Source organism: Athene cunicularia, assembly GCF_003259725.1.
Source record: "Athene cunicularia isolate RWA chromosome 4 unlocalized genomic scaffold, athCun1 chr4_part1, whole genome shotgun sequence".
Lineage (NCBI taxonomy): Eukaryota > Metazoa > Chordata > Aves > Strigiformes > Strigidae > Athene > Athene cunicularia.
The window spans coordinates 16,666,044-16,693,193 of NW_020799098.1; the positions used below are offsets into that span (position 1 = coordinate 16,666,044).

At 35.5% G+C, this 27,150-nt stretch overlaps 1 protein-coding gene across 1 annotated transcript in view; it reads left to right on the forward strand.

The window, feature by feature from the left end:
• Nucleotides 1-23,795, forward strand: part of NCAPG (non-SMC condensin I complex subunit G) — a 36,680-nt gene extending 12,885 nt beyond the window's left edge. Inside the window, exons 7-22 of the mRNA XM_026846933.1 lie at nucleotides 1,502-1,694; nucleotides 3,965-4,114; nucleotides 6,419-6,559; nucleotides 7,511-7,634; nucleotides 8,966-9,055; nucleotides 9,217-9,396; nucleotides 9,839-9,949; nucleotides 12,071-12,190; nucleotides 13,743-13,973; nucleotides 14,303-14,484; nucleotides 17,153-17,327; nucleotides 17,734-17,895; nucleotides 18,767-18,935; nucleotides 21,653-21,742; nucleotides 22,195-22,273; nucleotides 23,111-23,795. Coding sequence (XP_026702734.1) covers nucleotides 1,502-1,694; nucleotides 3,965-4,114; nucleotides 6,419-6,559; nucleotides 7,511-7,634; nucleotides 8,966-9,055; nucleotides 9,217-9,396; nucleotides 9,839-9,949; nucleotides 12,071-12,190; nucleotides 13,743-13,973; nucleotides 14,303-14,484; nucleotides 17,153-17,327; nucleotides 17,734-17,895; nucleotides 18,767-18,935; nucleotides 21,653-21,742; nucleotides 22,195-22,273; nucleotides 23,111-23,237 — 2,324 coding nt within the window. The 3' untranslated portion in view covers nucleotides 23,238-23,795. The remainder of the gene's footprint in view (nucleotides 1-1,501; nucleotides 1,695-3,964; nucleotides 4,115-6,418; nucleotides 6,560-7,510; nucleotides 7,635-8,965; nucleotides 9,056-9,216; nucleotides 9,397-9,838; nucleotides 9,950-12,070; nucleotides 12,191-13,742; nucleotides 13,974-14,302; nucleotides 14,485-17,152; nucleotides 17,328-17,733; nucleotides 17,896-18,766; nucleotides 18,936-21,652; nucleotides 21,743-22,194; nucleotides 22,274-23,110) is intronic.
• The last annotated feature ends 3,355 nt before the right edge of the window (nucleotides 23,796-27,150 follow it).

Genomic DNA, 27,150 nt, shown 5'->3' on the forward strand with positions numbered 1-27,150 from the left:
GGGGGGGGGGGGGGAGACAGCCTTCACTATTTTTTCCTGTGATCCTTCATTTGTCAAGAACAAGGATTTGTTGTATTCCCTTACTGAGAAGGTACAGACTTTATACATGGCCTGTATTTCAGTGATGCTGAGGTGTTCAGCATAAAGAACTGCCTTATTTTATGATCCAGAGCAGATCCTTTCTCTGTGTCTGTCTTCCTTAAGGTTATTCTTCATCTCAGCTATTGAGAACTTGCTCTTTTTCTTGACACCTAGAATCACAAGGGAAAATATCTGCCAGGGTATGTAGTCTCACTGATACATTGGTATCGTATGCTCTTTGCTGGGAAAAAGAGGTTAATATTCCAAATTGTCTGCATTTATATATACATTCACTAGTATTCCCTCATTTTGATCTGTTTTGTAAATTTTATAACCTTGAATATGTGTATCTTTATTGAATTTGCTTATCTGAGCAACTCCTAAGTTAACAAGAGAGGAACCTACTTGTGCAAAGTTGCTAGATTGAAATGTTGGATGCTTTTCCGTATTGCCTTCAGAACAAGACCTAGAAGACATAATCCAGCTTCTGCTTAGTTCTAGTGTCAATTCTCCACTCCCATTCTCTTTCATTCTACTACATTCTATTAGTTTATGCTTTTCACCTTCTTGGAGAGGTTTCTCGTTGTTAGGACCTTAATCTAGCTCTTTCAAGGCCTTTTTACAGCTCTGTGAACTCTTGACTGTATTTTAAGTTACATATAAGAGGAAAGATGAGTGTTGTGAAGTGTGTGTGGACTTCATTGTTTCCTTTATATTGGATGTTGTTTTCTAAAAGGTCATAAGAGCATACTTGTATCACTCCCTAGTAATTGTTTTTACTTCCACCAGGCTATTAGCCTTTCTACTTCCCTGCTTAAATCTGTGTGTCTGTATTAATGATGTATGTATTTTATATGTTCCCATACTACTTTTTTCCTTGATTGAATAGTACTGTTCATCCAGAAACTAGCTGTTCATTGTGGCAATGGGGAGAAGGGACTTAAAAGTATCTTTATGTAAATGTCATAATCCAGTTGAATAATAGAATTAACACAACAGTTCTGTGGGGTAGTTTGGACTAAAGGTCTGTACAGTAGCATCTTGCTTCCAGAAGTGGCCATTTCCTAAATGAAGAGAGCAAATATATAACAATGCTTCCCCAGAATATTTCGTTGCTCTACAAGAGTTCATGGTTTATAGATTTCCTGGGTTGAGGTGCTGTCTTTAGTTTTTGGATAAAGGTTTTTTATTTCCCAGGGCAGGGGGGGAAAAAATACATTGCCTCAAAAATGTGGTAGTGTTCCATAGTTCTTGTTTAACTGTTGTTTTTTTCTCTCTTTAAAGGTAATGTTAAGTTCAACTGTATAGTAACCTCTTCTCAAAAAGCATTCTATGGTAAAATGATTTGTGAAAATATGTTGAAAAGTTGTTATTTTTTGGCCTTCAATGTTTTAAACCGCTTAAATTCCTGTATTATTAGATGTTGTTAAGGAGGTAATGAAGAAGAAGCTGATTCAGGCCTGGTTACAGTTTACTGATGGAGATGTCTTAGAATTGCTTCATCGACTGGATGTGGAAAACTGCCCAGAAGTGGCCATCCTAGTACTAAATGCTGTGTTTTCATTATCTCCACTTCATGACATTGTTCAGAATGGTAAAAACCTTGACAGCAGGTATGCAGATCAGTTTCTTTTCCAAAAGGTGAATATTTTGTATCAGAATATTAAATTAAAGGTTATATCTAAACGGGGAGCAGAGTAACCGTTACCTGTGATGAAAGACTTGTGGTGTAAACCATGATGTTTCCCTGGTGTTTATGTACTTAGATATTTTGGATTAAAAAAAAAAAGGGGGCTGAAAATGATTGTGTTGGATAAGCAAGAGGAAAAAATGAAAAATGTCTTTTGACTTGTTTCCTGAACACCCCAAAAGTCATTTTCTTAGAATTTAAGAGGTGGCACTTAATTAATCAACTAAACTAGCTTTTCTATGAGTAACAAGAGTAATTTATTTCCTGTGCTGTTTGTACAGCTTACAGTTAAGGCAGTGCTCTAGTTTACCCCCACAACTTTAATTTCCTCTCTTCTTTTAACCTGTGGTGCTGAAAAGCTTCTTTTGTCCCCTTCCTCTTCCCTCTCATTAATAATGCTGGGTTTTTTCATACGTTTCCTAGTCCTCTTTGGCTTCATTCTATCCTTTCTGCTGAGCCAGGGGCAGCACAATTTGGGGATGGTTTAGTTATCCACAAACTTTTTGGAGAATCAATCAGAATAGAATTGTTGGGCTTGTGTTTCAGCCTTCTTCTGGAGGTATTTTACTTGTAGTAACAGAGCTAGACAGAAGTTGGTATCTTAGAGGCTTCTTTTCCTGTGTTAATGTTGGTAGAATTTGACTGAGTTCCTAATCTATGAAGAAGATGGCGTCATGAATATTAAGATCCATAAAGCAAAAATGAAGGGGGGAAGAAAACAAGAAATTGTAAGTTGTAGGAAATTGCTAAGGGAGGCAAAAAGGTGTGAGAAGAAACAGCTTTAATTGAGGCAAACAGAGTGGAATGATTGTTAACAGTGGTAGGAGTCTAATCTCAGATGTTAAACTTAAGTGACAAATTGTCACCGATTTAAAAAGTGGTAACAATCTTATTCTGTGTTTTGGGGGAAAATGTGTAATGTCATCGTACGAAGTGTCTTGCATTCTTGTAGTAGTTTATGACGTGTTTTGAAATCAGTAGATGCTGCATCCATTGTACTCCAGAGCTATAGATGTGGGCCTGTCTGGCTTTAAAAAGCATCAGTAATGGTGAAGTAATTTACAGCCTCCAGAAATGTGCCAATATCTTAAGAGGTTCAAAGGAAAAATTTATATAGTTATGGACTTGTCAGTCTGACTTTGATCCTGCACAAAATAAGGCTTCCATTCTGAAAGAGGCTGAGAATTTTTTTAAGTAGTAGGATCTGTTAGACTAATGACATTGAGAAGTGAGTGAAATTATTCAGTTTTTAGTAGTTATTTGATTTATGGAAAATAATAGACTTGTTCTTGCATGATGTTTCTAACTACAGCTTGAGTGATGCAGTTTAAACGCTTAGATTGTTGAAGTCTATGATTTCTGTTTGTACAATTTACATTTAAATACTTGTCAGATTAATGAAAAGACATCATATGATCAGTTTTTATCTATGTGTTGCTGGGTGGGGTGTTTTTGTGTTGTTTTTTTTTTTTTGGTGTGTGTGTGTGTGAGGGCCCTAAAAGATAATTGTTACTAATAATTTGAAAGTAAAATGGGATTCAAGAGCATGAAGTACCACTGATAGTGATACTGATTTCTGTTTTGAGGTAGAATTTATGTACAACTTAATGTTTGGCTTCTGAAAACACAAAGATTATGCTGTGTTTAGCATGCAAAAGACTATGATTATAAAAAGGGAGTCCTATGACTGGTAAATGGAGGATGAACTTACAGACATGCTGAGGAGCAGTTCTATTACTTTTCTCATTTGACATACTATGATTGCTACTTGAATATTATGTGAAGATCTTGTATTAAGAATGGAAGAAACAATTCATAACAGAAGCTGAAAAATATTTTTATGCAATTGATGCACTTATTGGATTAATGAAGTTCAGTTTTCCAGGCTTGTACAGTGGTAACAATATTTCATTAGAATTAAAGTACTTGCATGGTTGCTCTAGGAGGTCACAAAGGCTGAGAAGAATCCATCTGCAAGTTGGTGTGAACAGCCTTGCCTTAAAATACTGAGAAGTGCAATATAGTGAGAGGTTCAGGGGAATCTGTGTCCTCACTTCAGAAAGAGGAAGTTATTTTTATCAGTCTCTAAGTATTTCTGTGGGGAGTACCTTTGGGATTTTATTTTCATCTTCAGAAATTACCTGTTTCTGTGCATTTATTATCTTTGATTCTGTTTTGTTTGTTTTTGTTTAGAAAACTGATTCCACTGGAAGACTTAACAGCTGAGAATGTGATTTATTGGAGATGTCTTTGTGAGTATCTAAAATCAAAAGGTGAAGAAGGTGAAGATTTACTAGAAAAGATCTTGCCAGAACCAGCTATATATGCAGATTACTTATTAAGGTACATTACATTTAAAACTTATCACTAAGATTAGTTTGATTTTTTTTTTTAAGACGATAATATGTTTTTTATTAAACTTATTCAGGTTTCCATCAAAGCTGAAGTTGTGTTTGAACAGTGATTTTTTAAAAAAATTTTTGTTAAACTTTTTTTAAGATTTTTTGAGAGGATTTTCTTCTTTTAAACAAAAACTTAAAACAGCAAATCTATAACTTGAAAACAATTTTTGGAATGTCCTTTCTCAAGAATGCTAGATCAATAGCATATAGTTCTTTGCCATTTAAGATAATTTTTCTGTCATACACAGCTATTCTGTGTCTATCTGTTATAATGTAGCTTGCTGTGTGTTTGCAAAGAGCTTGCAGAAAGAGGTTTTTAGAGCTTGCAGAAACAGATGCTTTTTTTTATTGTTATAATTTGTGAAAATAAATAAAATTTAGCTGCTGTCCCTAAGAGAAGTGGTTTTGAAACTGAAAGTTCATTCCCTTTTCTTTCCCCTGCTCAGGCAGGCATGCTTCCCAAAAACTTTTATGTTTGAAGGCAGTGACAGAGCTGCTAAATGAACCAATTCAGTGAGAACAGATAATTTGGGGAAAAAAGAGAATGTTTTGTTAAGTCAATCTTTTACCAAAGAGAAGAAAGGTAAATTTTTTTTGTCTCAGTGGGATACTGCAGTCTTAATGTAAAATTTGAACAGAAATTATGTTTGTGAGCATGGAGAATGCTGAGAAATCTTAACTGAGGTATTGTAATTGCAAAATGTAGAGTGAAAACTTAAAATTATTGAAAATAAGATCTGCTGAAAAAAGCATTGTTTTGATAGATGTTTCTAATTAAAAATATACATATTCTTTTCTCACTTCAGTGGGTGTAGTATACTAGTAGTACTTCCAGGAATCATTGCTGCTTTTCAATGTGGAATGTGCTGACATGTTTCATAAACGTTTAATAAATGAAGTGTCTGTGCTTCCTTAATTTTGAAATGTGGATCCAGGCTGTTGGGTGTAAATTTATTAATTCATAATTAATTTAAGAGTCCATAAAACTTCTGTTCTCAAAAAAAAAAAAAAAAGTTTTTTTTCCATCCAATCTTACTCAAAATGCCTTCAGTCATCTCCTTCAGGATGAGACTGAGTAAGATTAATTAGGTGTGCTAGTACTTGTACTACTCATTAGTGAGTTGTGCCACCAGTTGCTTCAGGTAAGATTTGCAATTGTACAATTCAAATCTTTATTTGCACTGTGAGTGTATGGGTTAGGAGGAGCAAGAAACTGCAAGTCTTTGATACGTAAGAAATGCAGGATTGTAAGCTTCATTTATGTATTTCACTATTACCTGGTGCAGGTAAAGTTATTGTTAAATGATCAGAAACAGTTGTCTACATTGTAATTTCAGATGTTCTTGAATGTTAGCTACATGGAAAATTTTTGTCCTAACTTTGAAGAAATTTTAAGAATATGTGCTAAATATAGTGAACTGTTGCTGAGAAGTATCTGCAAAGCTGTGGTAAAAATAAGCATTTTTTTTCACATCTCATCAGTATTTTAATTTTATATATTACATTATATTCAGTATTTTGTACATGATATATTTTACTCCATATTTACTGAACATGCATGTTTTCATTGATGGATAAAGTTTTGATAAAAGAACAATGACTCTTGAAAAATAAAGAAACGGAACAAACTGATTATGCTTTCCATGCTTTGCAGCTGAGGGACAACAGTTTGTCCTTCTGTGATGGCACAGTTGATCAGATAAAGAATTTTAAATTTACTGCACACTTTGATTTTCTTGTACTTCATTTTGTAGGCAATATAATATATCTGAACATGTAGAAGAATACATAGTAACTAAATATGAAGAAAAATACTAGTTGAATATATGAAAAATAGTACATGTATAAATTTTTTTCCTAATATGCTGCCTTTATGCAGGGGTACAAAACTGAATTCACATGTACAAACATATCTTGCAATTTTCTGTTTCATAACATTTTGCTTCCAAAACAAGGGATTTTTTTTAATGAAGTGCATTATATTTAAACTGTACATTATTTGGTATAAATATCTTTCTGAAACTATTAATCTATGAAAAGGAGAACATAATAATTCATTTTTAAGGTTTGTAATTAAAGTAACCACTTGTTGTTTATGCAGGTTAGGAAAGTGGTGGGGTTTAGGGTTTGGGTTTTTGTGGGGTGTGTTTGGTTGTGACATTTTTTTAATGGGTGGATTTTTTAGTTTGTTTTCTTTCCAACAGTGATTCTGAATGATAATTATATCTGTTCTGTTTGGATTCAGTTACCTTCAAAGTATGCCAGTTCTTAGTGAAGAACAAAGAGGAGACTTTACTTGTTTTGAAAACCTGATGACGAAAGAATTTATAGGCCAGCAACTGATTTTTATCATAGGCTGCATGGATACCATGGAAGAGGGAGGAAGGTAACCTGAAACATAAAATCTGTGTTATTAAGCTTATGGAACTCATGCCTGTGGAAAGCACAGAGTCTGTGTTGGGAAAATAACCTGCTCAAACAGACAAAATACAGTTCTAATGCTAGCTGGAAAAAAAGACACGGTCTCTAATAGAATTGTTCCCAAAAGTCTGCCAAATATCTTGTGCTTACTTTTATGGAAATATGAGTTTCAATGCAGGTACAATATTGTTTGGGGAGAACAAATTCAGTTGTTGTCATAATATATTCTTGAGATTGTGAAGTTACAAGACTGTTCATTTGGAATGTAGTATATAAAAAAAAAAAATAGATAGATTACTTCTCAGCAGATGACTTGTAGCAAGTAGCCTGTGTGTTTCTTATGTTTTTAAGCCTAAAGGTTGCAGATGTTTTAGATGCCAAGTTGAATTGGACTGTGTTAGCTGAGTCATTCCTAGAATTTGAACAGCATTTTGATGTGAAGTAGTAAGAATGAATAAATTTGGAAGTTCATACCATCACCGGCACTTCATGAAAAATTGCAGTAATGGCAGTACAAACACAGCAATAATTCCAAACTCTCAGTGGACTGGCAGGATAATTTTTGTAATTTTTTGTTTGTTTGTTTTGTTTGTTTCTAGCTGGATAATTTCTATGAAAGCATTCTACAGTATTAATACTCTGTTTTCTGTTGGTATGACCTTTAATTGGACAGTAGTGATACCTGATTAAAAAATTCAGCATTTCCTAATCAAGAGAAATGAGAAAAAGACAAAGTAAGCAAGTTTTCTTACTTGCTGATTAAGAAAAATATATTCAGCAGTTAATAGAGCTGTAGAGAAGCTTTTCTTACAATGTATTATAAAGTCTTCATCACACTAACAATGGGTAAAATATTAACTCATGTCTTCCATTTTCTTGAATAAGCAAACAGATTGGGTTTTTTTCTTTAATGCAGAAAGCATCTGGTAGTTACTTTGCAAAAGATTCTCACTCTACCTGCAACTTCAACAGCCCTTATATCTCTGCTTGTGGAAAGATTACTTCATATTGTTAAGGATGATGACAGAAGAATTGAAATTGTAAGTAATTCTAAAGGCTCATTGTTTTTTAGGCTCTGCCTTCCCTGTATATCAAACAGCGTTTATGAAGAATTGCAGCAGAAATATCAGCAGTTAAATGCTTTTCCAAACTAAAAATATTTAAAAATATTTTGTTTCACACACACACACACACACACACACACACACACACATATGTTTTGGGTTTTTTTATAAGCATAGCTGTATTTTTGTGGTTGTCTAAAGATCTTTAACTTTAGAGAACTGACTGACGTTGGAAGTGTAACCCTCAAATTAGGAAACTATTAGAGTTTGACAGCCTGCTTCAGAATTCTATGTAATATTAGGTCAAACAGTTTTGACCAAAACATTCAAAGTTTGGGATAATGTACATTTCTGGGTTTCAGCTTTCTCTTCCCTACTTTAAGCTGAGATAGCTACTAAAAACCCGTATAAGAAAAGTATTTTGTATAGTAGAGTCTTCATATACAGCATAATTATTTAAACTTGATTCCTGAAAAACAGACCATTGATTTTGCTCTAACATTTTAAACGAAGCTTGTGCTTAAGGACCGAGACCACTTTTCAGAAAGCTTCAATCCAGTGGGTAAAGTTATGATATAGGTTTCTTACATGATTATGATGGCAGAACTATGGTAATCTTAGCATTATAGTACAACAGTAATAGTAAATGCATGCATTTCTGTTATTAGAGTGAAATAACACTGATTCAATATATTCTGATTTGGTACAACTTGAGAGGAAGTTAAACTGAGGTGATCTGATGCAAGATAAATTAAGACTATCATGTCTCATTCAGTCTTCAGTTTTCCTCATTTTTCATCTAAGTTTTAATATTGTAATGGGTCTAACTTTGAAGAAAACCCTAACCAACTGAAAAACTCTCAGCCTAATTCTTGTTCTAAGCATGTATTTGGCTTGAAATTAAATTACTTACATGGCTTCTTATACAGTGGTTTATAGACCTTTAAATTATAGTGTTCTTAGTTGTATTTTGATTGAAGTAGTAACATATAAAAAAACCTTACTCTTATCACTAGTAATTCTTTTTAAAGCACGTGTTCAGATCTAGAGTAGATGGTACCTGTGAACTGTTGGCATAGAAACTGCTTGACTTATTCATGGATATACATACAGTCTTCTATTTTCTTGTTTAACTAGCTAAATGGTAGAAACCACTAGACTTTCATGGTTAAACTATGTATTGTCAAATTGTGGATGTTCAATACTTTTTTGGAAGGATGGCATTTTAAATTTGGAAAAGTGAAATCCTTAATATCTTGATACCTGAGCTGAAATTAATGGCACTAATATGCTGTTTGTGACAATAGATTGCTGAAATTATATCAGAAGTTCTTGAACCAATTGTTACAGTCGACCAGCCTATTGACGTTGCTGAAATAAGAAGGCGGGAGCTTAAGGTAAGCAGATTATAGTTGAGACTTTTTTTTTTTTTAAGCATATCCATCTAGTAAGAGTTTTATATAGCAGTGTATTATTGGCTAGTGTCAAGATTGTATTGTTGGCTAATACCACAAAGGTTAGGGTATTATATTAATTTTATTTTTACTTTGTATTTCAGTTGGCTGAAATAAAAGTGAAACTTATTGAAGCAAAACAAGCTTTAGAAGAATGTGTTACTCTGCAGGATTTTAAAACTGCATCAGTATTAAAAGAGAACATAACTGAGTTGGAACAGAGAAAAAATGATCTGATAAAAGAAGCAGAGCAACCTGAAATTGAAGAAATGCGTGTGGAGAAGGTCTCTTTCCTTCATGTATTCCCAAATGCTGGTTATGTTTTGATGTTTATTCATCGTTTATAAAAGAAAGTGTATTTTGGCCTTGTATCATCTAAATTTTTTAAAGTGAAAATGAGCATTTATGGTATTAGTATTCTCCTTCTGTATGTGTACAAGGTGATGGTATGCTCTAGCAAAAATGAATTGCAGTTAAAGTATTCTTTTGTCCTTGAGTAACTGAAGAATTTTAATTGTCTCTTTTACTGCTTTTACTCTAAAGTAACTGAAAACACGAACCTGAATCTCTTTTTATCATAGTTCATAGACAGATTTTGATTAATATTCTTGCACAACAAATGTAGTGGACAGGAAATGTTTATTTGGGTAGGGAAAAATTATGATTAATGTTCTTATTCTCCTTATCACATTTATATTGTTTTTCTCTTCCCTGACCCACTTGAAGAATGATCCTGAAACACTGTTGAAATGTCTGACGATGTGTTATGAGCTTCTGAAGATCATATCCCTTTCTAAAGGAATAGGTCCAACCATTAATGGAATCATTGAATCTCTGGTACGTGGGAAAAAATACTGTTTACATTATGAGTGCATCATAGCTGATCCTTAGGTGCTGGCAGGATGGTGTTTGATTATTTCACAGTTGCTTTGCTGTACCTGCAATGCTGTGTCTGGTGCTGTTAAGCCTTCTCAGAACCTAGTGTCTTGGAGCTGCAGTCCAGATATGCTCCAATGCCACAGCCAGTTGTGGCAGAGAGATACTAAAATAAAACAGCAATACGGTGAATATTTGACTGATGTATGACAGTGTTAAATAGTGCTGAGTTACACTGTGCCAAGTGTGATGCTTAGGCATCTGCTTACCATCCTTGCTGGTACTTCAATTACTTGGATTTTCTATCAGCCAAAGTTATGAGATTCCTAATAGAGAACGTCAAGATTTTTTTTTTTTTCAATTCAAAAGCTTTTTATCTAGGAAAATCTGGAATTCAGACCTCTTCTTTCATCCCTTCCATGTACAGGGAATAATTTGGGGGGGAATTTCCCCCTCCATCCCCCTCTGTTTTCTTTGAAGAGCAAAATATTTCTGTATTGAAGAATAAGGCAGTGGTATTATAGGCCTCCTATAGTCTACAAGATATACTTCCTACTTTTCATTGTGAAGAGTATGGATTTTAAGATGAACATTTCTAAATATCACAGACTTCTAACTGATACTAAATGTGCAAACAAAATGGAAAAAATAATGTGCCATTGTATAAATGGTGCATCCACTTCTGAATACTCCGTGCAATTCTTAATCCCATCTATCTACAAAGTTTATATTTGAATTGGAAGTGGTCAGGAGAAGGGCAGCAAGTATGAAGAAAAGTATGGAATGGCTTCTGTATGAAGAATGACTAAATAGGTTACCTCTTCATATCCTGGTGAAGAGAGGACTTGGGGGTAGGGTCTGAGAGAGGGCAGAAGTCGTAAGACATGAGTGTTATGGAGAGAATGAATAAGGATTGGTTGATCACCCCATAAAGCTAGTAACTAGCAAGCTCAAAACAAATGAAACTAGCTGATTCTTCACCTAATATGTAATCTGTGGGATTCCGTGTTGTAGGATGTGTACATGGTGAACACTTGCATAAATTTCAAGGAAGACTGAGCAAGTTCAAGGAAAATATGGAATGATTAGGTAGATAGGAACAGCCTCTCAGCTCGTGGGTGTTTCAGCTGCACATTGTTGGGACCTTAACAAGAATTCTTGGGAAGTATGTACTTAGTCTGTTTATGTAATACTTCATAGGAATTTGGTTTTGATCTTTTTTGATAACAAGACAATGGGCTAGATGACCTGACTCAGTACGGGCATTTTTAGAATTCCAACTGTAAAGAAAATTACACCACGAATTTAAATTAGCTTAAATGTAGTGGAACCACACCTGATTTTTTTCAGATGTATACAAGTATTCTTAGAAATCCTAATTAGTGTTGATGTGTCCTCCAGAAACCTTTTCTTTTTCATTAGGTCTTGTTTTAATTTTCACATTTGTTGTCTGTTCCACTTTTCTATCTCTAACATCCTTCTTTCATATTGTTGTTCCAGTGGATTTTCACATATTACATGATTTGGGATATCTTATTTGTTTTTGCTTAAACTTGAACTCATGAGTAAATGCAAAAATATAAAATTATGCCATTGTAGTGTTCACCCTGTATCTAGTCTGCTTCTCTTTCATCTAGATTTTTACCATTGTATTCTCAAAACTATTCCAAGTACATGAAAGTGGCATCTGTATTTTTGCATCTTGGAACTGAGTATTGTTTCTCTGCAAGAATGCTAATGTCTTCTATGAAGAAATGTGTAGGTTGTTGTGTAGTTGTTGGATTTTTTTAAAAAATGTCACAATGAGTGGTTAATTGAATTTTTTTTGAAAACAAATATTTGTTAAAAAAAACACAAAGCAAAACACTGAAGTGATTGTTTTGCCATTATTTTATTGCTGATTTTAAACTGCTGACTCTAGATATAAAGATAGAAGATTAACAGAGTATACAGTAGTTACCACTTTCCAATCCTGCATCAAACTAAATTATTTTTAGTTTCAGGGTAAGCACACTTCAGTAGTCATTTTAAAATTTTCAGTTTATGTATTTCAACTATAATGTCTAATATTATTGTTTCCAGATACTTCCTGGCGTAACTAATGTCCATCCAGCTGTGCGAAATATGGCAGTTCTGTGTTTGGGTTGTTGTGCCCTTCAGAACAAAGAATTTGCCCGACAACAGCTTGCATTGCTGTTACAGGTAAAATGCCTGGTGGGAAATGGAATGATAATCTATGTGACTTAGTAAATAAAACTAGTCTTGCATCTGTAACAAGCTATTCTACATAGTCATGTTACTTGAGAACCAGTGATTCATGATTTCCTAAAGATTTGGATCTGGAGAGTGGTTTCATGTAGATTTTTCTGATGTCTAATAACATTCAAGCTTATATTGTGTCTTGATAGTAACATTTCTTTCCTTTGTAAGGTCATCTGTTGTCTTGAAGTTTATAGGAATTCTTTATCTGTCAGGTCTTACTTTCTCTTCCAAATCTGGGTGAAATCACTCATGTATTTTATGTTATTACAAAGAGAGAAGAGAAGCTCTAGGATTCTATAAGATTGCCTTCTTTGGGAAACTAAACTGAAAAATCTGTCTCTGTTCTTAGATTTCCGTGACACACTTACCTGTGATCTTGGGTGTCTAATTTAATTTCTGAATTAGTTTGTGTGGATTAAGGAAGAGATGCTAATTAGAGGATAAAGCAACATTCAAACCAACAAATAATAGCATGGCCAAACATCTATAGATACAGAACATGTTGGATGCCATAATATCCACGTCTCCCACCTTTGTGATAAATGCTCTGATGCTGAGCTAATTATATAAAAGATGACACTATTGTTAACTTCTCAGACCCTGAATTTGAGAGAAGTGTAGCTGGCCATTGTACTTTATTAAGAGTGTGTTCATGTACACACTCAGGAGAACTATCAGCAGGCGTTGAGACGATATGCTCGGTATAGCCAAGACGATAGTAAGCTGTCAGTTACCATAGAACAATAACTTTGGATTCCTAAAAGGTTACCATATACTATTGTTTTTAATTTGCCTTTGAGTATGTCTCATTAAAAATCAGTTTGTTTGTTTAGGAAGGATTTCAGTTGTTTTAGCAATTTAGGCTTTAGACTTAAGTAATTAATTTCTATAGGTACTAAACTCCATAGTCTTTGTGTAGGCTGCCGTCAGAAGCAGAGTGTTGGACTAAACAGATCCAGGATCAATGTATGGCTTTATTTGCATGTTAATTTAACTACAGTACATATAGTAACCTATATAACTTTGACTTTTATTACTGTCTTTCTCCCTGCTGTCTTTTATACATACTGTTTATTTTAATGAAGCTATACTGTATTTTGGAGCAGGGATTGTCTTACGTGTTTTTTTTCTGTAGTGTGTAAGACTATGGAGCTACTATAGGCAAACAGACTTTCTGTTTGTCCAATGTCTATTTAGAAATTGAATAATAAAATTACGTCTTGCATGTGCATGCTCACTCTGTGAGTGAAATTCAATTAATTTGATGTAATGGAAACTGCATAGATGACTTGATAAATTATTTCCCAGACTGTATTAAAAATTCAGGTTTAAACTTGTATCACACCTTCCTAAAGTGTGAAATTTGTCTCATTTATCATAAAAAGGTTCCTAAATTAAACAATCTTATTAAAGCAAAAAACTCTATTATACTTACTGTTAACATTGGTGGTCTCCTCTGAGATGATGTGTGTATTTTCCTTATTAAACCTAGGTTTTACAAATAGATAATATAAAGGTAAAGCTCAGTGCTTTGAAAGCAATCTTTGATCAACTAATGCTGTTTGGGATTGAGCCATTTAAAGCCAAAAGAGGCTCTCAAAGTGAAGATGAAAACATTAGAACTGAAAATTATGAGGAAGAAAGTGAAGCAATAGAAAAGGAAGAAGAGACTGCTGTGATACACAAACTCCTGCAGCTTCTTTCTGGTTTCTTAGACAGTGAGGTAAGAAATACTATAAAATTTGCCTTAAAATGTTTTAAGTGTTTTAATTACTTTTGCAGAAGGTTTACCATCTCATTAGTTTGCATGTGAATATTACATGATGTGTAACTGAAATTAATAGTCATGTTAAAATAGTTGTCCTAGAAAATGACTGCAACTTTGTCACTGATACAGAGCAATGTTACTCTTGAGCTAGCTTTGAATTCTGTGCAGGTGCAAATATGTGAATGCAGAAAATTGACTGGCAAAATAGGATGTGACTTACTATAAAGTAATAGTGAAAAACCCTGTGGTTGGTGTGTTGTGTGTATGATTAGTTTTTTCTTCAGTTTTCAGAACTTAGGACAGAAGCTGCGGAAGGCATAGCCAAACTGATGTTCTCTGGGAGGCTGATTAGTGCCAAGCTGCTTTCTCGTCTTATTTTGTTGTGGTATAATCCTGTGACTGAAGAAGATACTCGGCTTAGACACTGTCTAGGAGTTTTCTTCCCTTTATTTGCTTATGCAAATAGGTATGTCCTTTGTAAATTACTATATGAAAATATACATTGGTCTAGCAGCTTTAGGAACCTTCTTCGGTATTGCAGAAATGCAGATTAGACCTAAAGGTCTAGCTCAGCCTCCTGTGCATGTTACTTGTGAACGTACATAATCTCAACCTGTGACTGTTCTGAAGACTTGCCATTAATTCTCTCTTACCCTGGTGGCCTTCCACTTTTTTTCTTTTGTAAGGCTATAATTGAAACTGTTATTCAAGATACTGAATAAAAGATTAATTTAGAAATATGTGCTTTACTTATTTATGATGTTGTGCACTACAGGTAGACTTTGAAGTATCACTGAAAAGTAGCGGGCAGAAATGCTTCAAAAGAATAATTGGTGCCCAGCAGATATTAAAGCAGCAGGGTAGTTGGTTGTGGTTTGGGTTTGGTTTTGTTTTGTTTTTTAACCAAATAATACTCTAAGTTCACAGCAGATTCAAAATCTTCTCTTTATTTTGGTAGTGGTCAAAGGAGGTAAGAGGTTGTGTAAGGGAATAGGAACCTAAATAGTAATTCTCAACCCCGTTTACTTCCTCAAATAAAAAAAATGTTTAACTTTTCAGTTGCTGCTAGTGGTTTTAGCTAGTCTGAACTAGCTTTTATCTGTTTTTTTAATAATTAAAACTTGTTAGGCATATTATATATTATCTATTTTTCAAAACCAAATTGAATTACCTTTTTTTGGTCTATAAATTTCATATTAAGAGGAGTAGTTCAAAGGGGAGTTGGTCTGGAGAGGAAAAAACCCAGACAAATATATTTTTGTTCTTGTCAGGGGAAAAAAAAAAACCTGAGAAAAATATAGCTAGTCTCCTTCAGAATGGGGTTTTCCCTACTTAAATTATTTTGAAAATAAGTAACAGAAAAACTAGTTCCGTATGCGTCCAGTATTTCTCATATTGAGTAATGAATTTAATCTTTTAACATTTGATAATCTTTTACCTGTGAATGTTGCTTTTTGACCCTGTGAATCTTTATTTTTGTTGTTATTGGTTCTATTGTTTGCCCACCTGAGTAATTCTGTGTATTTCAAAGTCATTTGCAAATGTGTCAACTTGTTCTGACACCTCATAGATCTTTTTCTGAAAAGAAAAACATGGTGCATGCTTTAAGCAAAAATCAGAAAAATCAGTGGAGAAAAAATCCTAAATCTTAGTCTGGCTCATCGATTTTTGAAATCTTTGTTTAGTTCGGAAACTTCATTGCTTTTTTGTCTCAACACATCTGCATTCTGGATCACAAAAGGGTCATTTTAAGATGAATCATTAAGTGTCTTTAGTTACCAATACTGTATTTTTAGAAGATAATTATTAATTACCATGTATAACTGGAAACTGTTTGCAAAGTTGCCATTCAGAAAAGGAAAACTCAAGTAATGAATGAGGTTTGGCTGAGGTTCATACCTAATTTTAGGACTGATCTCTCATTGAATTTAAAAATTCTATTTGTTACCGGGTGCTGCTCTGTTAACCTTTCCATCTGATCACAGATATAATGAAGAGGCTTACTTTTTGAAGTTAAATATTTGAACTCTGTGCAAGGAAAAATAGTTGATGCTGACTTCTATAAATATTGTCATGTCAATAGTGGCATGGCATGCTAATAACAGGGAAAGAATCCTGTAACCAGTGAGCAATTCTTATTCATGGAATGTGTTCTAAAGACTAATAAACTCTCTGGCAGCCTAAGAGGAGAAAGTTCTGCCTTGTGCCTATATGCCACTAGACTTTTTAATTTACAGGAAATATTCTGAATGGGATTTCAGTTATGCTTGAGCCAATCTAAAGCCTTAAAGCTGCCAAAAGGGAGAGTTCTTGCTTCCATTATTTCTTGCCCCAGTTTTAGTGCTCAAAAGGTCTTTTGGTCAGCTGATTTGGCTCATCCCAGCAGCAAGCAGTCTGCTTTTTTAAAACTACTTAATTTTTTGGTTTTTCTTCTGTAGCTATTTGGGTTCAAATAGGAGGTTAACAAGTACCAGAAAGAAAAAGGCTTCACTTCGCCAACCTAGTACCTTGTGCTTTTTGACACCTTACATCTTAAATAATTTGGACTTGTCTTGTGGAACTACAATTTTAGACTACTTGCTGCAGAACCAAGTGCAACGTGATTTTTAGGCTTGCTTGGCAGGAGTTAACTCTTCTGAGAAAAGAAAGCATGACTATTTCTTCCAAAAATCTTTTTAACTGCTGCATTTTTTATTTTTTTTTTGCCAGGCACCTTGCTTTCTTACACAATGAAAAGTATCCCCAAAGAAAAGTGCTAACAGGCAGGAGGGATGAGCAGAAGACAAATTAAATAAAAGATTTACAGAAATGTATTTTTGTCCCTTAAGAGAGAATATGTCTCTATATATCAGTCAGGTTTTCAGTAGGAAGGATGAACTTTCAAACTGTTCAGAGGCAGGAAGTGTTACCTAAAACTTACTTGAAATACCATGTGCTAAAAATTAAAAAGAAATTGGTTCTGTGAAGCACTTTTGATCCTGTTAGCTGTCCCTACTGAGGCTGGCTGCTCCCACTTTGCTTTGATTGATGTACTGTAATGGGTCAGTGAACTTTCATCATGGAAGAGAAACTTAAGGGTGAATGAAGATTTAATTTTGTCTCGTTATGCTACTAATGTGACTTAATTAAAACAGGTCTAACCAAGAATACTTTGAAGAAGCTTATCTTCCAACTCTGCGGACACTGTTAAATGCTCCTGCAACTTCACCTTTGGCTGAAATCGATGTCAGTAATGTTTCTGAACTGTTAGTGGACCTGACCAGACCAAGTGGACTGAAGCCTCAGTCTAAAAAGTCTCAGGACTATCAGGTACAGTGTGTTAAACTGGGAAAAAATAGTATTTGTATCTAGAGACTAAAAACTGACTCCCTTCACTTACTGCTAGCTGTCTGGGCCTCTCTGAGATTCCTAGTGTCAGAAGCTGGATTAAATGAGTAACTGTTTGAGTAATGAAATATTTTAGCTTGACCACCCCTAATTTCCCTTCTCTCCCACAATTCAGAAATGCTAATAGGAACTTGCACCATAGCTAAACTGTCTATACTGGAAAAAGTATTTATAAAAATCAGTTCATGTATGTGCTCAAGATACTGCGTTTTAGGAAAAGGTTTACTCTCTAAAATTAGTCATTAGCTGCTTAAATCAATGATCCATTGCTGCCTTTTGTAAATAGTTCCCAGCAAAAATTCTGATATCTAATTTCTTTCCTTTACAGGACTTAACAGTGCATGATAGTTTGGCAATAAAACTTTGCAATGAAATCTTGATGGACCCAACTGCACCGGATGTTCGTATTTACGCAAAAGCTTTAAATTCACTAGAACTCAGCAGTTCTTCCACAGAGAATCTTCTGGTTCTGCTCAATGAGATTCTAGAGGTAGCACATAAATAACAAGGTTCTTTTTAAATCATAAGCAATCAAATGTTCTGATACGTTTAAAAGTGAAGTGCCTTTTTTTTTTTTTACTATGACAGCGTGGCTGGAATTTCTCTTTTAACCAGTCTTTGAAAATTAATTTTTGATGAGTCATTTACAAAAATCTGAGCTGATGTCACTATATAACTTACATACTTTTAGCTACCGTACATAGTAAGATAAGTGTGAAAGTGTGCTTGATACAGTGGTGTGGTTAATTTTTACTTACTGTGGTGTGGTTAATTTTTTTAACATTAAAATAAAATTCAGTATTAAATTTTTTACAGTTTGAATGTCTTGTTTTTAGTTTTTAGCAGCTGAAATTTTATGCCAAAACTTACAATGTAACTAAGATAATTAGGCAACATGAAAAGGATGCTTGATTTAAGATGAAGTGGGAAGGAATTACAAGAGTGATGTGAAAGTTTTTACATTGATACTGTCATTAATATGGAAAAAATAAAGTAAAATTTGGGAGTGTGACAGAGGAAGACAATGTTATTTAGTAATGTTGAAAAGAATGCTGATCCACTATTGGCATATCATCCAGAGGTAGCTATGCTCCAGGACTTGGCTGAAAAGGTCCACTTGCTTTAATGGTTTTTAGGTTTCCTTGGGGGGAAAAAAAAAAAAAAAAAAAGCAAAGCATTTTGGGGTTTCAGTCCCTGGTGTTGATGGAGAAAGTATTTTTCCTTTCAACTTGACTGATCATGTCATGCATTGCATCCTTCGTGCAGTAAATTTAACTAATCCTATCAGTGAGTAAATTTAATGGATAAAAGAAATGGTTGTAAAATTAAGTAGCATTTCACATCAAATGTCTCTTTTCCAGAAAGTGAAAGATAAACTGTGTCAAAGAGCTATTGAGAAGATCAAGATGCGCTTGACCAAAGATTCTGATATGGCCAAAGACCCCTCTGAAAGGACTGAGGAAATAGCCGTCTCTGAAAAGACACAGGAAACTGACGTCACATCTGAAAATACTGTTCAAAATGAAGAAGGTAATTCAGGAGAGGTGTAGTTTAGTAGTAGGTCTACAACTGAGTGACTTGTTTAGATATTATGAAAATAAGTTTTCATCCATTCAGTTTATCTACTTTTTGGAAAAACAGGAAAAGGTAACATCTAGTAAATAGGCATACAGTTTAAAACATTTGTACTGAAGTATTTTCAATTTTTTATTGCTTTTTGATCAGATTCTGTGTTTTCTTATTCTCCATATTAATCTAGTATAACTAGTGCTGCATTTGGGGTCGTAAGCTCTACCCTGCAGCTCTTTCTTTTTAACAAAGACAGTATTAAAACGCTTTTTTTTTTTTAAGTCATTTGGCATGCTTGTGTGCCTGTCAAATACTAGTGCTAGCTAACTCATCTTTAGAATGTGACTGGAGAAAGAAACAAGTACTCTGTGGGGTCTTGGAATTACCATGACTGTGCTTCTTGCAGACTGTATCATAGCAATATAGAACTGGTACCTTTAGCGTTGACACTGGTCATTCCTTGTTATGAGCTCATATGTTGGAGACAGATTTGGTTTTATTTCTATTTAAAAGCTTGAAGTAGAAGTATCTGGAAAACTTTCCACTGCCTGCACATCTTATGCAGCTGCGTGTGCCTTAGCAGAGTATGCTGTGCTGGTGGCAGAGAAGTCCCAACGTTCTTCAGCATAAGAGCAATTGAATTAAATGTGCTTAGGTTTGCTTGCAGCAGTAAAGCAAAGATACTGACACGCAACTGTTTTAAGCAGATCATGTTTTCTTTTAACGTTTAATTATTTGTTTATACTTTCTAGTGGATTATTTCAGGGTTTTAATCCACTGTTTCTGGAAGTGTCAAATACGTAAATTACTTATATCTTGTATGTTTAAATCTCCAAGTATTTATTGGATGGGAAGTTGGAAGTATGCTTTTGGGAAAATAGTTGTATTGTTTCCTGCTAATATCTGATAATACTTTTTGGTATGAATTTTTCTCATGAAAGAGGATTTTTTTGAGCACTTTTTAAAAGAAGGCTGTAGGAGGAAAACATTGTTCCTTTTCCATCTCCCACTGCTCCCCAAATACATTTGGGATCATTAAAAATAACACAGCATTTACTACTTGAAATTTGTAAATGATGGCTGTGAGCAAGAAGGGCAACAGACTATTTTTGTCCTTCAATTGCTGCAAAGGAGATTTAGATTTAACATTAGGAAGAAAGCTTCCTAGCTATAACAGCGATGGCTGAAGAAAGAAATGTCCTAAAATTATTTGAAATTTTAAGACTAGAATAGAATATTTCAGTTGGAAAGGATCTACAACGATCATCTAATACACTGTCTAACCACTTCAGGATTGAGCAAAAGTTAAAGCATATTTTTAAGGGCTTTGTCTTTAATTACCTCTTAAACATTGATAGGCTTGGGGCATCGGCCACTTCTCTAGGAAGTGTGTGCCAGTGTTTGACCACGCTCTTGGAAGATGAATGCTCCCTAATGTCCAGTCTAAACCTCCCATGGTGCAACTTTGAACCATTCTCACACATTCTGTCACTGGATACTAGGAAGAAGAGCTCAGCACCTCCCTTTTCACTTTGCTTCCTCAGGAAGCTGTGGAGAGCAAGGAGGTTGCCCCTCAGCCTCCTCCAAACTGGGCTTTCCAAACTAGTCCTTAGCCGCTCCTCACAAGACACGCCTTCCAGCCCTTTCACCATTTTGTTGCCCTGCTCACAAGGGTCGGGACGCATTCGAGTCCTGAACACCCTTCTTAAACCGTGGGGCCCAGAACTGCACCAGCACTCCCGGTGAGGCCGTGCCAGCGCTGAGCACACAGGACAACCGCCCCTTTTTCCCGCTGGTTGTGCGGTTTGCCCTCCTGGCTGCCAGGGCACACTGCTGACTCGCGTTGAGCCTGCTGCCCACCGGCCCCCCAGATCCCTGTCTGCAGCCATTCCTCTCCCAGTTCATACCTGTGCCCACTCAGCCACATGAGCACACTGCTGGCTTGTGTTCAGCTAATGGACATTCAGCTGATAGAGCTGGTCTCTTACAATTTCACTGTCCTCGAATGGAAAGTCTCTGTTCCCACTCTTGTGGTCCTCTGACTTCTAGAGGACTGGACAGCCTGAGGTCCATCAGTATTATTAAAAACTGAGGCAAAAAGACATTGAATGCCTCCAGCTTTTCTTAATCTCTATTAGCTGGGTGGCCATCTTCAACAAGTATTGGTTCAATGTTTTCTCTAGACCTCTTCTTGCTATTAATATACTTAAAGCCCTTCTTGCTATCTGACACAACACCAGGCAGTTTCAACTCTAAGCTTTGGCCTTTTATGTCTTCTCCCTGCATATATGAATGACAGCTCTGTACTCTCCCTGCAAAGCCTGACCTTGCTTCCAGAGATCATACAGTTTCTTTTTCCTCTTGAGCTCCACGAGGAGTTCCTTGTTCTGCCAAGCTGGTGTTCCACCACACTTGCCTGACTTAAGACACGATAGAAGGGGCTAAACAATTGTCAGGAACAGTTTACATGTGATTGATCTATGTTGGGGCAGGCTTACAGCTGAGTGACATTTTAAGCTTCCTTCTAGCCTTATTATCTAATTTTTAGGGTTTTTTAAAAAAAGGGGTTAAAATTATGTGGCTTTTTTATATAACAGCCAAAATTTAAAATAGTGGTCTTTAAGATAAACTTAAAGTTGATTATCTGTAGCTTCTGCATGTATTATTCTGTTTAACAGAAAATATTAAATTTCTTCAAGCTCCAGTTAACGAAGTTAAAAGTAATGCAACTGCAAAAGTGAAGTCCACAAGAAACAAAGCTGGCAAAGGTATGCACGAACTTTTTCTGGCTCCAATCATCATTGTCTTTAATAAAATAATTTCATACTAACTTTTTGTGAACATACAGATACAAAAACCATTCAGCCTTCATACTCCACTGTAGATTTTAAAATTTTATTTAAAAGATTAAAGTAGTCTGGTCTGTGGAAATTTTTGTGCTCTTAGCATCTCCCAACAACACAGATTTCAATGAAAAAAAAAGTCTGACTACAGGATTTCAAGATAATTTGGCCACAGTCATTTACAGTAATGTACAGGTTTTTATGGAAGAAGTGGTACATTGAGGATTTTCTGTTCATTTTGTTTTGTCACCACATTCTGTCTGGGGTGACTGCATATTTATACGTTTCAATGCAATATCAAACACTGAAAGATACAAAACTACTTTAAGAAAATAAATGCTATCATGATAACTAAAGAGGCTTTTGCTTATACTTAGGACAACGGAAAGCAGCAACAGAAGTGAGGTCTGTGAGCAGAAGAAAAACAAGCACAGCTGTAAAATGCAGTAGTGAAAGGTAAATCCTTTTCTCTCCACCATCAAAATTGTGCTTGTTCTAGCAAGGAAGTTTAATTAAAATGTTTTTCAAAATCTGCATCTTTAACATCCTCTATTCCTAATACACAGATATTTAAGAAAATAAATTTTTTTGAACTGCTCCTTTTGAAACAATAGCAGGTTTGACAGCTTTGCATTTTATTATCATTGCCTAAGAGCCTGTAACTTTTTTTCCTTTTTTGCATTTTGTGCATCGAATTAACATACATTCTAGCTGACAAAAGTTAGATTCTTGGCTTACATTATTACTCTTCCAATCACTCTTTCTGCTTTTTTACTAACTGTTCTGTGGAGAAATCAGATTTTTAATTTTTTTATTTAAATTCCTTTTCCCCTTCCACTTTCTTGTTGCTTGTTTCTCAACATATAGTTGTCAAGCTTCTAGAAGTGACTGATGAGTATACACAATGCATTCCTTCCCTTAGGATCTTGTAGGATATAAGCATTAAAATGACATTCTTTGTAATTTTCAGCTGTGCTCACTGTTTCTCAAGCAAGTAATCCATGGACTTTAGGGTAACCAGGGTCAGTCGTTCCCATTTGCCTGTTTGATGTGTTTCCTTTGATAGCATGTAATCTTTTGGGGGCTTTGCATATTTTGCAACTGCTGACACTTGGTTATCTTTACTACTGTATCACTTTGGAAAGCATTAATATATTCTTCTTAAAAAATAAAGTTTATAATTAGGAAGAAGTACTTTTGCTCTTTAAGGACCATGTTTCAAATTTGGTAATATAAAAGCAGTTCAGTTTGCTTAGTCTTTTTGGCCTTACTTTAAAATATTTTGTATTTCAGTGGTGATGAAATTCCAGAATCGGTCCCAGTGTCAAGTTCAAGGCCTTCAAGGCGAGCAAAAACAGTGGCACTGGAAAAAACAAGAATGAATCTTTCAAAACTTTTGGAAAGGGAAGCAGATCAATGAAGACAAAAGAAGAGAAAGCATCATTTGCTAATGCTGGTAGTTAACATCAGATTTGAAAAATGAGATTTGTTTTGTTGTTAGTATATTTAAGTCTATTATATGATCATTTAGAATTCTAGATTTTTAGGAACTTTTTTTAAAAATAGATGCTTTTGATTATTTTCCTGATATGGAGTCCATCATTCATGTAATAAAAACATAATAAATATTACCTGAACAAAACTTGGATTTTTTTTTTTTTAATGTTATAGAGGAGAATGCTTTTTGTCTGCAAATAAAAATTGCTGTTGGTGGCAAGTACTTAATAGTTAATGCTTTTTTGATGTTTAACATCATTCAGAGAACGTTTGACCTAGAGTGGTTGCTTGTGATGGCAGCAATTTTGAATGTACCTACCTTTAATGCACATACTTTCTTCATTTATGAGCACGTGGATCTGCTGACCAGGTTTTTATGGTTCATGTTAATATAAAATAGAATTAATCTTAATTGTGAATTCTGCTTTCTCCAGATATGTGTCCACTTTATTTTAAATAATGTCAAAATGGTAAAACTGAGTTACTGACATAGGTCAGTTACTTAGGTTTGTTACTTAAGTAACAAACAAGTTACAAACCTAAGCCTGGAAGCTTGCTACTGATCTTAACTTTGTTATATAAAATCAGTGATGTACTTTTAGAAAAGCATAGAAATATTCGTGGTACAAAATAAGATCCAATAAGGAATACTTAAGTACAGAAAGAGCAAAGAATGAAATACTGTGTAAGGTCTGTGTGCTGTCCTTTTAAAATAGCATACAATTGTGATTTCTTTGTAGCTTTGAAGTTCACAACCCTTTTTCTAATGACATATTTAGGAATAGTCATGGGTTTTACAGACAATAGAAGATTAAAGTCCATGTAGTAGTCACTGGTGGCTGAGCAGATTCACTCTGGAAATGCCAGTTTTTTGGTTTGGAAACAGCCAGTCATCTCTGTTACAATACAGATAATGTCCAAGGCAGATTGAGAGAACTGTCAGTTGCTTGACATGTGCGTGTCAGCTACTGATGCTGACCGTAGGTTTCTAAGGAATTTGCATTTAAAATAGGTAACTATACTGTAAATGATCTCTGGTAATTCTCAGAAATGGCTTAGGGACCCAAGGGAAAAGCAGCGTTCCCAAAGTGTAGTGCCCAACTATTATGCTATTTTCAAGCTTGCATATAGGAAATGGGCAGGACTGTGTTGCTTTTCCTCCCTTTCAGATTTTGTTGGAAACTTGTCAAACCACAGAATGCCATGACACACTTTTCTGCTGATATTTGCTATTCAGGAGCTTATGTAACTGTGAATTATTTTTATTCATCTTTTTAAACAAAACTCTGAAGTCCTGAGCTCCCTCTTTTGATAATTCTTTTCTTCAAATCCTCAACTTGTGTTCTAGTGTGAGTTTGCATACGTGCAACCACTTGAGATCAGAGAGAGTGTCCCCTTGACTGAGCATAGTTCCAAAGGGTGAAGTATATGTTTTCAGTTGTTCAGTTGATTGTCAGTCAGAGCTTCACTTGTGCTTTAAAGTTTAAGTGTTTGGGTTGGTTTTTTTTTTAATTTCAGTTATGAGTTGTCTCTCACCCTCACTGTTGAGTAGTTTGCTCTTCTGCCACTAATACACTTTCAACACCTGGTGCTAGTTGGTTAAAATGAGTTTCTAGGAAAAGCAGGAGCAATAAAAATTTATAAAGGCTTCTCTGCAAATGCCTTCCTGAATAATTTGAAGTTTTGCCTTGCTGTTCTGTTGTGCCTTGCCACACACGCAGGTTCTGTCTCTGGCATCTCTTAGGAATGCTGTGCTGAAAAGATCAGGTTTCCCTCAAGTCACCCCTCAGTGGATGTCTCTGCTGTGGATGTGGCTTCAGTGGTGTGTATTAATGGACAGCAGCCAGTGACAAACTGGCGTGAGTTCAGTGGAGGCCCCCGGGCTGCTGGGGGGCTGGAGCACTTGCCCTCCGGGGAGAGGCTGAGGGAGCTGGGCTTGTACAGCCTGCAGGTGTTGGGAGGACCCCCAGTTTACCTACAGGGAGCATGCTGAGGAGATGGAACTGAGCTCTTTGTTGCATATGATGGGAGGGGAAAAAAACAGTGGGTTTAAGTTGAAACTCAGACCAGAATATGAGGAAAAGGCAGTGGAACAAGTTGAGAACAGTTGGAACAGGTTGCCTGGAGAGGCTGTGCAGGCTCTGTCTGAGGAGGTTTGCCTGCTGTGACCTCACAGCTGGCCTGTAGCACTGCAGACCTCCTGAGAACCCTCTGTGCATGAATTACTCTGTGAACCTCTTTTGGGCTAGAAACCTCGCCAGCAACTGGCACATAATTTCCAGCCTCTCTGGGTCTTCTCCTGCCCTGCTCCCTGTCTTCTGTGCAACAGGAAATTTGGTATGCTCATGCAAAATTACTTCATCTTTTAAGAAGGATGGCTGCTTCACTACAGGGTAGGATAATCAGATGCATGTTGTATTTTTCAAAGCTGATTATTAGCAATAATCAAGGTTTAAACATACACAACTGACTTTCTCATAAAGTTGCATGTGGTAGCAATAGAGTATATCTGAAGGGAGTAAGGAGACAAGTCTGGAAGTATCTTACTGCATGCAGTGAAAAAATCGACTTAGTGTGCATTAATCCTTGTAGCTTAAAAAATGTTGCTGATTTTTATTTACTTTATTTCTGTGCGTTGAAAGTACCTAACTTGTTGGCTGCTTAATTAAGGAATAAAATGTTAATCCCTAAAATATTCTAATTGATTTAAAACCTGCCTCTTTGTTGCTCTGAACCAATTATTGTGCATCCTCTCTCTTTTTGCTGGCTAAACACAACAGGGTGTCAAACACGAGCCACAGTAGACCTAGACCTGATTCAATATCAAATGATGATAAAATAGTAGTGGTGATTTGTTGTCAAACTTAAAATGATCCCATGTTTATTTCTACACTAATTTTTGTTTCTTAAAACCAGTTTTGTGACTGTTTGCTTGTCTAACCAGTCTCTTCCGACTACACACTAAAAGACTTTCTCTTGATTAGTCTCCTTTTGCTGGTTGCTATCTCAAGACAAAGGGTGAGTGTTGCACCAAGAACATTTCTTTTTCTAATTTTGTAGTTTGTCTGACTTAGAATTGGGTAGTGAGCTTGGGTTGGGCCTGTATCTGACTCCCATCTGAAACTCACTGTGCCACAAAGGAAGGGATCATAATTGTTAAAGTTGATGAAAACAGACAGCTGCTTGGAGGTGACATGTCTGGAACAGAAAGGTTCTGGTTTTTACCTGGTCTTTCAAATGAGAAAGTTCACATGGCATCTCCTTCAGGCGCGCAAACAAGATACCGGCTGCATCAGTTCTACTGCTTGTGACTGGTTTTATGTTCCTCTTCGGACAGCCCTGACTCCTTACTGTTCTTTGTGCTTTGGTGAGGCCCCCCCGAAGGTCACTTCAGTGCCTCTTCCCCAGGAAGTTTAATTCTCTTTTTGGCTTTCTTGCCCCACAGAATACAAGTGCATTAAATAGTTGAGCTCTATAAAGACTCTAGACAGTGTGATGATGAATGTTCACTTGTTCTGCACTGTCTGACACTTCAGTGACTTGATATCCTTGTGGGATCTTGTGCAACTTACCGGAATTCACAACAATCTCATTTCAGTTACTAGATTGTAACAGTAAACCAACAAACTTCTTCACAGAAGAACTGCATCTCCACTTTTAAGTAAGATGATCATTTTAAGTGAATCCTTAAAACCTGTGTTTTATAAAATACAGTGTCTGTCCAAGGAAACTTCCTTCTGGAAAATTAGTCCTTGGCAAGTAAAGGACAGAACCTAGAAGTTGAATTCAGCAGCCTCTACTCTAGCTCTTGAATGTATGACTCCAGAAAAGAGAAA